This window comes from Ochotona curzoniae, unplaced genomic scaffold (genome assembly GCF_017591425.1).
Source record: "Ochotona curzoniae isolate NIBS_2020 unplaced genomic scaffold, NIBS_Ocur_1.0 scaffold_3890, whole genome shotgun sequence".
Lineage (NCBI taxonomy): Eukaryota > Metazoa > Chordata > Mammalia > Lagomorpha > Ochotonidae > Ochotona > Ochotona curzoniae.
Window position 1 is genome coordinate 13,400,713 of NW_024467115.1, and position 12,340 is coordinate 13,413,052.

At 42.8% G+C, this 12,340-nt stretch overlaps 1 protein-coding gene across 1 annotated transcript; it reads right to left on the reverse strand.

The window, feature by feature from the left end:
* Positions 1-5,437: 5,437 nt before the first annotated feature.
* Positions 5,438-8,454, reverse strand: CCN2 (cellular communication network factor 2). The gene is made up of 5 exons (XM_040965472.1): positions 8,346-8,454; positions 7,986-8,208; positions 7,506-7,757; positions 7,164-7,375; positions 5,438-6,776 (listed from the first exon to the last, which is right to left on the reverse strand). The coding sequence occupies exons 1-5, from the start codon at positions 8,406-8,408 to the stop codon at positions 6,480-6,482; spliced, it is 1,047 nt and encodes a 348-aa protein (XP_040821406.1). The 5' UTR covers positions 8,409-8,454; the 3' UTR covers positions 5,438-6,479.
* Between the last annotated feature and the right edge of the window lie 3,886 nt (positions 8,455-12,340).

The following is a 12,340-nucleotide window of genomic DNA, read 5'->3' on the forward strand; positions in this document are numbered from 1 at the left end:
AGGCATTATTTTTCATCCAGACATAAGAAACTACAAAATCTTGTAATGTTCTTTAGCAAAGTGATGTTTATTGAGTTCTATTGAATGTTTAATAAATATACATTTTATAGTTGTTCATCAATCTCAGTTTGGAATTATGCTCTTTTTGAAGATTTTTTTGGAAAGGTAGATTTTCGTGGAGAGAAGGAAAGAAAGAAAGATTTTTCATTTGCTAGTTCTTCCCAAAATAACCAGAGATGAGCTGATGTGACTCCCGGAGCCAGGGTCTTCTTCCAGGTCTCCACATGGGAGCAGCAACCCAAGACTTTGGGTCATCTTCTTCGCTTCCGCAGGCCAAAGCAGGGAGCTGAATGGGAACGAAGCAGCTGAGGCATGAACTAGTGCCCTTATGGGATGTTGGCATTTGGAGATGAGGGACTGGCTAATTGAGTCATTGTACTGGCCCCAAAATTACGCTTTCATGAATGAACTTCTTGGGAAGTTAATTAAAAAAAAAAAGTCAAAGAGATCCACTAGATTTAGATGAAAATGGCCGTGGATCTATTTGAAGTTGGGAATTTCCTTTCCTACTAACACATGCATCTTGAGGGTCTTTGTATAGATATGTTTAGCCTTGAGTTTCAACTTTGTTCTAATTGCTTTCTCATTTGCTGCACACATGGTGCAGGGAAATTTTTGTATGCACTATATTGCCATTCCAGAACTCATTGTGTTAAATAAGCTCTTTCTGATTTCAGGATAAAATATATGTTTTAAATAAAACACACACAAAAAATAAAGAGATTGAAAAAATAACTCAGATAATTCCTTTTAATGCTTTGGCATAATATACTAGAGAAGTGGGTGTTTAGTATAATTTTTAAGCCACTACTTCCTGCATGGGGGCATCTGAATTTGAGGCCCAGATCTAATTCTGACTCCAGCTTTTTGCAGATACACGCCAGGGAGGCAGCAGGTAAGATTTCAGGTACTTCAGGCCTTGCCACCTACATGGGACACCCAGATTCAGATCCAGGCTCCCGGTTTCAGTCATTCTAGGTGATTGTAGGCATTTGCGGAGTGAACTAATAGAAGTAATACCCCATCATCTGTTTAACTTTTTAAACTACAAATAGTTAACTAAACAAATGTTTAAAGATTCACTTAATCTATTTAAAAGGCAGAGTGAGAGAGGGCAAGAGAGTGATGGGTAGACAGAATGTTATTTTTCATTTTTTGTTTGCCCCCTACTAGCAACTGTAACAATCAGGACTGGGTCAGACCAGAGCTAGGAGTCAGGAGCTGATCAGCATCCAGTGGCAGGGAGCTGGATTGGAAGAGGAACAGCCAGGACTTGAATCAGCGCTCCCCTAAGGACGCCAGTAACGCAGGAAGTGGCTTTGCCAAAAATGTTGTCCCAATATATAAATTATTTTTAACAGGGCTTGAGTGCATTTACTAAATTCTTAGCACTTTGATTTGAAATGCACAAACACTTCAAAAAACTCATGAAAATATGCATGGTAAAAAGCTATGCTATGCATGAATTTCAATGAAATACCTTCATACAGCATATATTTTATAATACATAGCAACTTCCCCATGCCCCTACTTCCAAAATAGTCACAATTGGAACTTCTATTGCTGTTATCAAGTTTAATTTATTCTTCAGTCTCAGATGAAATTGCTTAGTATGTGGCTTTGTGTCAAATTTCCTTTAGGTTGGTGTATAGTATTCCAGCTTTGTCCATTTTTCTGTTAATAGACATTTGAACTATTTTCAGCTTTTGGAACATCTAGAATTTGCATGTCTTCTGCTTTCTGTTAGACTTAAGCAAGGAATAGCTTTGCTGAATAGGTGCGTGGTTAGCTCTAGTAAACAGTGCTTATGGTTTCTAAAGTTACTTATCTAAAGTTACCCATACTCATTACTTATTCATTCCTTAGGATGTTAGCCATACTGAGGAAAACGTGTTGGAATTTGTTGAGTTAATGCAAATCTAAAGATATTTTAGGTTGTTGAGATAAGAATTCTAACTAATAAAGAATATACTAATTTTTTTTTTTTTTTTTTTTGCTAACTCTTCTTTCATTATCCTTAAGACATTCAGTGCAGATGATGGCCGATATGTCTACTGCCTTGGATTCTATATTTAGATTTGGAATCTGACTTAGTATTTTAAGCACATATTTTACTTTGTTTGCTTTATTCTTACTCTTAGTAACAGTCTATATATAATTGTTATGACTCATGAGGTAAAGAATAGTTATAAGCTATGGAGTTATAAACATTCATTATTTGTTATAAGACACAGGAAAATGAGGCAAGAGGCCATGCTGAATATATAGTGCAAACATGACTTTTCTTGAGGTTATTTTTTGTTGCGTATGCTTGCAGGCACATGGGTAATTGAAATGCAATTGTTTGGATAGGTAAGTCATTAATTTATGTATTATAGATTACCTCCAAAATCATGAAAAACTCAACAAGCACTTCCTGATATTTTTAGTTATTTTTTCAAAGAAGAGCTGGTATACTTATTTTAGACATCATTTTGATCGTAAAATAATGCAAAATGATTTCATAAAATTTGGAAATATATTGGAAATTATTGGAAAATATATAATATATTTAAGTTTCTTTAGGGATCCCCTCAATCAAACTGCTGGACTCAGATCTCTAACCATGAAAAGACAGAGGTAGAACAAATCAATCAACTACCCTAGCCATATATTGGCAGTGTAAAACAGGGCAAACAGAGACTCTAAGATGGCTTATGCCCATCAGAGGATTCTTCAGCAACCTCATCGTGTTTGGAATGGTGAGATTGGCGGCAATTCATAACTGTTGAACTATCAAAACCACTTGAGCAAGATCCTTGGAGCATGCCCTACATTGGGGATCTGGGATGGGTGGGAGACTGGGTGGGGCTTCTCCCTTTACCTCCCCCTTTACCCCAGATATAGAAAAAAAAAGTGGAAATGGTGGTCTTACCCACTTTCCTGTAGCCCTTGACCCTTTGTGCCCTAATTAATTATATAAAGATTGTAAAAAATAAAATTTAAAAAATGAACAAAAATATGAGAACACAAAAAATCATAAGATGAACTGTTTAATAAAATATGATCTATTTACTTATTTATTTTAAAGATTTATTTTATTTTTGTTAGAAAGACAGTTGTAGAGGAAGGAGAGCGAGAGGTCTTCTTCTTCTCCCTGGTTTATTCCCCAGATGGCCACAGTGGCTGGAATTGAGGGAATATGAAGCCAGAAGCCAGGAATTTCTTCAGAGTCCCCTTGGTTCAGGGACCCAAGGACTTGAGCCATTCTCTGCTGTTACTACAGGCCATAGCAGGGTGCTGGATCAGAAATTCAGCAAGTGGGACCTTAAGAATGGGCGTCCATCTGGGATATCAGTGCTACAGATGAGCCTACCATGCCAGTTTTCTTAAAATACACTTACTTCTTCTGAAAAATGTTTTCCCTTATCTGGTATGCATATTCATTCTTGTGTTCCTTTCTACATTTTCACCTTCATTTTCACTTTTATTTCTCATTTCTTCTTAAGTTCTGTTATCATATTTCTGAGTTTTGCTAATTCTGATTCATATTGCTTTTTATGTCATAGTTTATTTTATTAGTGTCTAACCTTACTTGTTAAACATTTTTTGGGAAGAGCAATCATTTTGCGATGCTTTGTTGACATGTATTTCACAAATTATCTGTAGGGATGTCCTTGTGCTCTTTAAATTTTTTTAAAGAGAGTTACTTTTGTGAGATTTTCATTTTGCTAAAAGAAGTGAAGTTAGTTTTTCTTAATTTTGTTCTTGAGGGAGGCTAGTTCACATAGCATCCCTAAATTCAATTTTTCCTGCAGTAGTAAAACATGGTAATTTACTTTCTGAGATTTGAAGCTCTGTCCTCATTTGCATCTGAATCCTCTCTAAACATCTCTGTTATTCCTACACTACTCAATTTTTATTTCTCTCGCAAGTGCATGGGGGTCCTGTTTCAGAAAACGGCCCTGGCTTGAACATTCTTGGGTGGTTTCCAAAACCCTCAACAGCTTCAGCCACTGTTCTAGAAGTGGCCTCCTCTGTTTCTAGTTATCAATGGCTAGCTGCTGGGGAGCTCTCTTAGTCTCCAGACGTTGCCCATTGTACTGGGTCCCTCTGTGCTTTCCCACACGCATGCAGACACAGTGCCAGCCTTATGAGGCTTGATGATTTGCTCTCACTTGCACTTAGGGGGGCAATGAGTCTCCTGATTTTGGTTCAAAGATTGCCCTTGTGGTTTTGATTTTGCAATGTAATTACCCTGTTCTTATAAGAGGATTTGGAAAATCTGAAATTTGTGCTTCTGCTTTCCAGACAGCTACAGTTCCTTTCAGAACAATCAAACTTGTTTACCATGGTCCTTCATCTTTGCACATGGGAGTCAATTGACAAAAAGCAACTTCTCTGGCAGCATTTTCTCTCTGTTTCTTCCCCTGCTCCCCCAGCCCCTCTGTAGATGTCTCAGCTGAGTGCGGAGGGGAGGGAGCAGCAGGTTGCTACTGTTGACAGTATTGCTATATACATAGGGCATATCCTAAAACTCAATGTCTTGACCAGAAACATTGCTCATATTTGAACACGGAAGTTTTCCCTTTGGTTTGTGGTGTGGACAATGTTTGCAGAACTGGTCTTTATTTTTGGGTTTATTTTTGTCTGAGAATGACACTGGCATAACCATAGTGCCAATTACCTTGGGACGGAGTAATCTGTCTACAACTATTTTTTCCCCTTGGACTATAGCTATTCTAACCTGGAAAAAAGGGGGTTTATAGCTGCTCCTGTATTGTTTGTCATTCGTTCTTTTCAGTTCATTTTCCAGTAGAAGCCTGTGTAGGTCCAAAGTAATTTCTATCCCAGAATTCTTTATCACTTACAAGCCATGTGGTAAGCAGAATCCTCTCATGTTGGGATCTCATAATGTTGGAGACCAATAGTAATGGAGCAAATGCTTTGAAAAGAAATTTCTGCTAAGATCAATGAAGGGGAGATTTCTTCTCTTTTTTCCATATATACTGTCTTCTATCTATCACTGCTTCTTCTCATGGCCACTGAAAACACAACTATATAAGGGAAGGTTTACTAAATATCCCTGTGCAATGTGGGTTTCACTTTATACTTCTCATAGATTGGTTTGTGAAATGAAGGGCTGGAAGCTAATCCACAGAGGCCAGAGAGGTGCTAACTGCTGAACGCACCAGATGGTAGGCACAGGTGGAAGTCATCTGTAGAGTGAAGATCTCAGTGTTATGCTCATGCTCAGAGGTGTGCATGCCTCTAAGTCTACAATGCTTGGGGAGTGCCACGTGTGTCAGCTCTACTGATTAATCAGTTTATTAGCATATAATAAACATGTTGAGTAAAAGATTTGGACTTAACATAAATGAGCCGAGTCTTTTATAGAAAAAATATATACTTTATTTTCAACTAGAAAGGTGCAAACATGTAACTTTTGGTCACAATCTCCAACAAATCAACTGTCCCAAACCAGTCATAGTCTAAGTAGAAACAAATGCTTTCAGGTGCAAAAATGGATCAGCTAGAACACAGACTCCTTTTTAAATAAAAGCCATTTGTGCAGTAAGGGAGGCTACCACATTTCCTAAGCAGGAATCAGACTTCCTAGAATATCACTGCCTCACCCGCAGCACGTTATCTGTTACTCTGAGCAGATTTTCCAAGAGTATCCATTCCATGCTTTGTATTGTAAGACAAACTTTATGTTCTACTTATGGTGTTGAGAAATTGAGGCTAACATTTGAAATATCAAAGCCTTAAAAATAAAACAAAAAGGTACGAACAACTTTAAATTAACTTAGATAACTGTACAAATATATATATAATATACACACACACAATATTTACATATCAATAAAAAATTCTGGCTTGTTACGGCAAACCAAGTTGCCACAAGCTGTCCAGTCTAATAGACAGGATTCTGATTCCTGAACATTCTTTTGAATCAGAATGTCAGAGCTGAATCTGCTGTTCCCACTTAAACAACTTGATTCAGTCTCATGATGGGTATAGACCATACATGCTTGCTGTCGCTGGAACTACAGGCAGGTCAGCGAACATGCTAAAATCTCCCTTCTCAAATTACACTCCAAATAGCAGGCGTGTCAGTACTTTCAGTTGACATCTGATGGTCCTAGCTTTTCTACTGGCACCTCTCAGTGCTCCTAAAGCCACACCTTTGTATACATTCTGGCGCTGTGTGCTTATTAAATCTCATGGTCAAGTCTAAACTTTCTTCAAACCAGTGTCTGGGGTTGAGAGTATTGGCCTGACATGGCACAATGTTTTGATTTCGGTAGGAATAGTTTCCCTCAGTTAGAAAAACATTTAAATAACTTGTGCTACTGAATCATTTTTACACAAAAAATGAGATGTGAGTCAGTTCAAGTGACAGTCTGATGAATGGGTTCGCGTCTCTCACTCTGGCTTTACGCCATGTCTCCATACATCTTCCTGTAGTACAGGGACTCAAAGATGTCATTGTCCCCAGGACAGTTGTAGTGGCAGGCACAGGTCTTGATGAACATCATGTTCTTCTTCATGACCTCCCCGTCAGGACACTTGAACTCCACTGGCAGGGTGGTGGTTCTGTGGGGAGTGCAGCACCGGCCATCGGTGCAGACTCCACAGAATTTAGCCCGGTAGGACTTCACACTGGTGCAGCCAGAAAGCTCGAACTTGACAGGCTTGGAGATTTTGGGGGTGCGGATGCACTTTTTGCCCTTCTAAGGGAAACAAAAGAGAGAAGAGAAAAATCAATGGCTCTGCTCAGGAGATGGCATTCTTCAGCTCTTGGGTTTCTGCTCTTATGCTGGTTTGACTTGTTGATATTTTGGAAAGGGAAAGTGGGAAGTTTAAGTCTCATGGGCCAGTTTTCCAAAAATAATCATGACCTCTCTTGGAATGCCTTGAATTAACTAACGCTGTGGACTCGAAGCAAAAAACTTGTGGTCGCTATTACACAATCTCTCCTTCCAGCCTGACAGCTCAACGGCTAGATATTTTTGGAGATAGCAGTCCTATTCCAACAAGGCTGGGTAAGAGACCTGACTTGGAGGCCACCCACTATTACCACTTCCTGACACCGATAATGATGCTAGGAGGACATGTACCTTAATGCTGTCTTCCAGGTCGGCTTCGCAAGGCCTGACCATGCACAGGCGGCTCTGCTTCTCCAGCCGGCAGAAGGCGTTGTCATTGGTAACACGGGTGGAGATGCCCATCCCACAGGTCTTGGAACAGGCACTCCACTCTGTGGTCTGGACCAGGCAGTTGGCTCGCATCATGGTTGGGTCTGGGCCAAAAGTGTCTTCCAGTCGGTAGGCTGTGAGAGCAGAACGCACAAACACAAGTTGAAACACTAGCAGGAGACCTCGACCCACCAACTAGGCATCCTCAGAACTTAGCTCTTGGGGTGGGGGGGAGGAGGCATGTAACTTAAAGACTCTACTCACCGGCCAGGGCTGGGCCAACCACGGTGTGGTCCTTGGGTTCATCACACACCCACTCCTCGCAGCATTTCCCTGGCAGCTTGACCCTCCTCGGGAAGGGGCAGTCGGGGCTGGGCAGGCGGACGTCCATGCTGCACAGAGGCACACAGCCCACGGCGCCATCCAAGCAAGTGCACTGATATTTGCAGCTGCTCTGGAAGGATTCTCCACTCCGGTAGACCGTGCCACCGAAGACGCAGGGGGCTCCATCTTTGGCTGTAGGAAAGAGAGGAAAAAGAGAGAGGGGGTGATGCAGATGTCAGGTACCCATTGCAGGATTTGTAACTACAAGCAAGTCAAGGATAAGAGTTAGGATCCGGCTGCAAGTGGGGGAGGACTGCAAACAGCTGCAGAAAGGGAAGTCAAGTCTAGGGTGTTTGTAGTCCCAGCAGATGAAGTGTACATGAGGGAGCAAGTGTCCAGACATTGGCACGAGGGTCTTACCAGTGCATACGCCGATCTTGCGGTTGGCCGGCGAGCCGAAGTCGCAGAAGAGGCCCTTGTGTGGGTCGCAGGGGTCTCGCTCCGTGCACAGCTCACCCAGCTGCTTGGCGCAGACGCGGCAGCAGCCACAGCCGTCCAGCACGAGGCTCACGCCGGCAGGGCAGCGAGGCGCCGGCGCGGCGGCGCACTGGCACTGCCCGCTGCAGTCCTGGCTGACGGTCGGCTGCAGGGAGGAAGGGGCAGTCAGCCTGAGCTCGCTCGGCGGCACGCACTTCCCTTTCTCCCCTACCCCCGGCACCGTCCGGCCTCGAGTCCCTGGCCGGCAGCTGCCGGCCGTGGCAGGCTGCTCCCTGGGCTTACCCGGCTGCAGAGGGCGAGGAGGAGTACGAAGGCGAAGCGGACGGAGCCCACGGTCCCGGCCATGGTCGGGAAGCTGCGAACGGCGGAGTTGGGTGCACGGCGGAGGCCAAGTAGTGGGGCACGGGGCGCTGGGCCGGAGCCGGGACGCAGGCTGCAGCAGGAGGTGGGTGTCTGGACGCGCCGGGCTGTGGTCTCGGAGGTGCTGTCGGCCGGGGCGGCTGCCGTCGGGCTGGAGGCGGTCGGTCGCCTGTGGTTGGAGTTGCACTGGCTGCCTCCTCTCAGTGGGGGAAGAGTTGTTGTGTGAAGCTGGGGCGGGCGGCCCCAGGCTTTTATACGCTCCGATCGGCCCAGGCTCTCCAATGAGCTGAATGGAGTCCCACACAAACAGGGACATTCCTTGCATTCCTCCCCACCTTCCTGCCTCATCAACTCACACCGGATTGATCCTGACCCCTTGACACTCAGCATTCCTCCGTCTGAAAATGCTGGCACACTCCGGTTGGCCAGGGGAAAAAAAAAAGGCCCAGTATTTCCAACACCAAATAAGACTTTTCCCCCTTAGCCTCTTCGCACCACTGCTGCTTTCTGTCCTGGAAAACACATCGGCGGTTATTCGTTTTTAGACCGGTGCTGTTCCTAAGAGCTTTGTCCCGTCCTCACCACAGACACCAGTCCCTCTGGAGGAGTTCGTCCGCTGAAGAGGCCAACAGCCGGCTTCCTCCAAAATTCTAAAGGGTTACCTTCTTCTTCTTTTTTTTTTTTTTTTAAATGAATTTTCCCTTTAGAGGCTATAGGTTGTTGAAGTTGTTCAGAAAGCAGAACGCTAGGAAGTGACTTTGAATCCTTTGAAATCCTGCAGATGCCCACCTGCGAAACCCTGAATGTCCAGACCAAGTGGAGGAATTCTATTCTTTGTCCAGAGGGTTGACAGTGTGGATACCCATGGCCAGACAAGAAAAGGAACAAAGGCTGGGGTCTGGGTATGGATGTGGTGTCCTGGGGGAGATTTTCAACACTTGGGCTTTGCTTTCTCTCAATACTAGCAGAAGTTGTATTGTTGGGGGTTTGGGAAGGGAAAGGGGGATGAATGGACAATCAGAGTTTCCAGAAAAAAAAAAGTGTCTATTGTTATGCCCCAGCAAATGATTGCCCTGCAGGATGGGAACGCAGCAGTAGAAAGAGAGTGGAGCCAGAGGGAGGCATCCAGTGGGAAGTTTGATTTTCATGGGGGGCATTTGAAACTCAGCTGTTTGGGGGGTCTGAGAATTGAGTCATTTTTAATGCACTGAAAACTGTAATCTTCAACTGTATGCTGGAATAGGCTTGATTTGAGGTTAAAAACTTGATTACATAACAACAGTGCAGCTCATCATTATATCCGGTTAAAGACAAGACTGTGAGCAATTATATTTTTAGCCACTCCTAACATATCTGTGAAGAGTGACTGTAGCTTCTGATTACCCAAGGAATAAGCAGGCTAATGGGGTGAGGTCAAGGGCGACCAAAGACTAGGTTTTTTTTCTACCCTGCTTGCATGCAGAGGTCTAATGTGACCAGTAAATCTAAGCGTATCTCCAATTTCATATCACTATTTAGTTTCACCAGTGATCCAGATGACTCAATGTGCCTCCATCTAGAATATATCTTGTTTAGGTGAGTGGTTTGTTCATATATTCATTTACCATTTTCTGTAAAGACAGTGATCCTAGGGCCGTGCCATCTTTGTCTTCCCTCATACCATGACATTGGTGTTTCCAGTGAGTGGATTCTTCCTGCTTGTTGATGCCTCAGGATACAGGTTTAAGTTGAGAATGACTGTTTCTGATGCAGAGACAAACTTTAGCAACAAAGCATAATGAGTTTATAATTTGAAAACAGCCTATTTAAACTGGCCAAGTTTTTCAAGTTTCTTTATCCATTGTGTTAAAAAATTAACCAAGTTTTTTTTAAAAAGCCACTGTTCTAGCTTCAGTGTGGACTGCATCATCTGTGCACAATTACCATGTTAAGCAGCCGCATGCAGAGCAGTGGGGTTGCATGTCAACAGTGCCATTGGCCAAGGGTGGTGTGGCATGGTGCGGGGGGCGGGGGGACTGGAGCTCAGGGAGAAATTTTCATCATGTTATTTAATGTTCTTTTCAAGCATTCCTCAAAGAGAAGAGGCCTAAGAGTTCCTATTTAAAGAAGGAACATTCCAAATTATGTTAATAACCACATGTGTATTAAAGGCAACTTGGCCCCCAACTGTTTCTTCCCTTGTGGATGATTTTAAAAGTCTAAAATATGTGAGAAGCCACAATGAAATCTTTCAAGACCTAAACCTCTAATTATTCCTGCCACTAATGGTTGAAAAGGTGGGGTGGATGGGGTAGGGAAGGGATGTGAAGCTGAGTCTCACCTCAGGGGGGATGTGGGCTCCTAGGCAATTTCTCATAGTTTGTAGCTTGAGGTAGATGGGAGAATGGGTGGGGAATGTGTCTAATCCCCAGCAGAGTCTGAGTGCTGCCACTACCAGCTTCAAGTTTGCAGGGGGAGACTTTCATTCATGGAAGAAACCAATTGCTAGACTGGGCTGCAGTTGGGTGACCAGGGCTGTGTTCTTTAAACTTCCATTCACAAATCTCAAGGAAGTCCCAAACAGCAGCCATAACATTCCCAAGTTTGCATTTAACAAATGAAGTTTTTTTTTTTTTTAAAAGTTCATAGAGTTCCAGGAGGGTTGAGTAGATTAAGCGTCTCATGGAGTTGATGCTTAATGTTTTGGATCTTTCTTGATATTTTGTACATGCATAGTAAGTATGTTAGCATTCTACTCTGTTTTTAAGAATTTGGAGACATTATAAAAAGAATTTGGTTTCATTATAAAATTTCCATGGTCCATTGAGCTCAAAAAAAGACACTGGTTATTTCAAATGGGTGGTTTTATTATTGACGAAGGGGAAATAAGGACATCCTGTAATAAATTGAACACGAGAAATTTCAGAATAGGAAGAATATGCTGTGCATTAGAATGTTAGGTTGAGGCTTTATGATCACAAGTTCATAAGTGTTTTCTTGGAAAAGGTTAAAATAAAAGATTATCATTAGGAGAATGACATAAAAACAGAGATAGGCCCCCCTCCCCCGCCAGCCCCTGTACACACAAACCCACACGGAGAAAAAGAGAGGAAGAGAGAATGAATGTGAGAAAGGACACCCAAGGCATTCACAGAGTCCAAAGTATGTTTTTATTGTGATACAGACCATCAAGTGCCAGGAAATTCAAAGGCAAAGTCTTTCACTCTGTTCTTAATTCATGCCATGGAATCTGAATTCTTGTACTATTATAAATGACTCAGCAAATGTTTGTGTGAGCCTGGGCGGTAAAGTGGAATTAGTGGCTTCTTTTAACTTTCTCAGACTGTGACTTATCCCAGATTTTTTGATTGACAGCAGGTCAGGATTGGGAGAAAAGGGACTTTGAATATGTGTGCAGAATGGTTACGATGCACTAATTTTGACTTGTAAGCTAGGCAGATGCTTTTTAGGGAGCATCCCACCCACCCCCCCAAAAATGAAGAATTCACTCAGCTGGCTACTGAGTTCTGTTTACTAAGCTAAATAAGGGATGTGTATGTCTACTCTGGCATCATTTATATGGGTCGTTTGGTTAAGCCTTGTAAGATGTCAATTGTGGGAACACTACATTCTTTTCCTTGTGTTTTTTGTTGTTTTAGCCCCCTAAAAAAAAGAGTACTTGATCAGGTATCAGACATAGAGAAAAACTGGCTGGACTACAGGAAAGTGGCCAGACTTGGAGTGTTTGTGTACTTAAAGAAGGAATCTTGCACATTTTCAGCTTTCAGTTGTAGACATTTTCTTATAAGAGCAAGCAGGAGTCAGAGCCAGCCCTCAAAGCGGAAATCAAAGCTTACAGGGAAACATACCAGAGGAATGTGACTCAAGAGCCAAGAGCCATACGCAATGCATGCACAGCGTTGTCAGACTTATAGGAA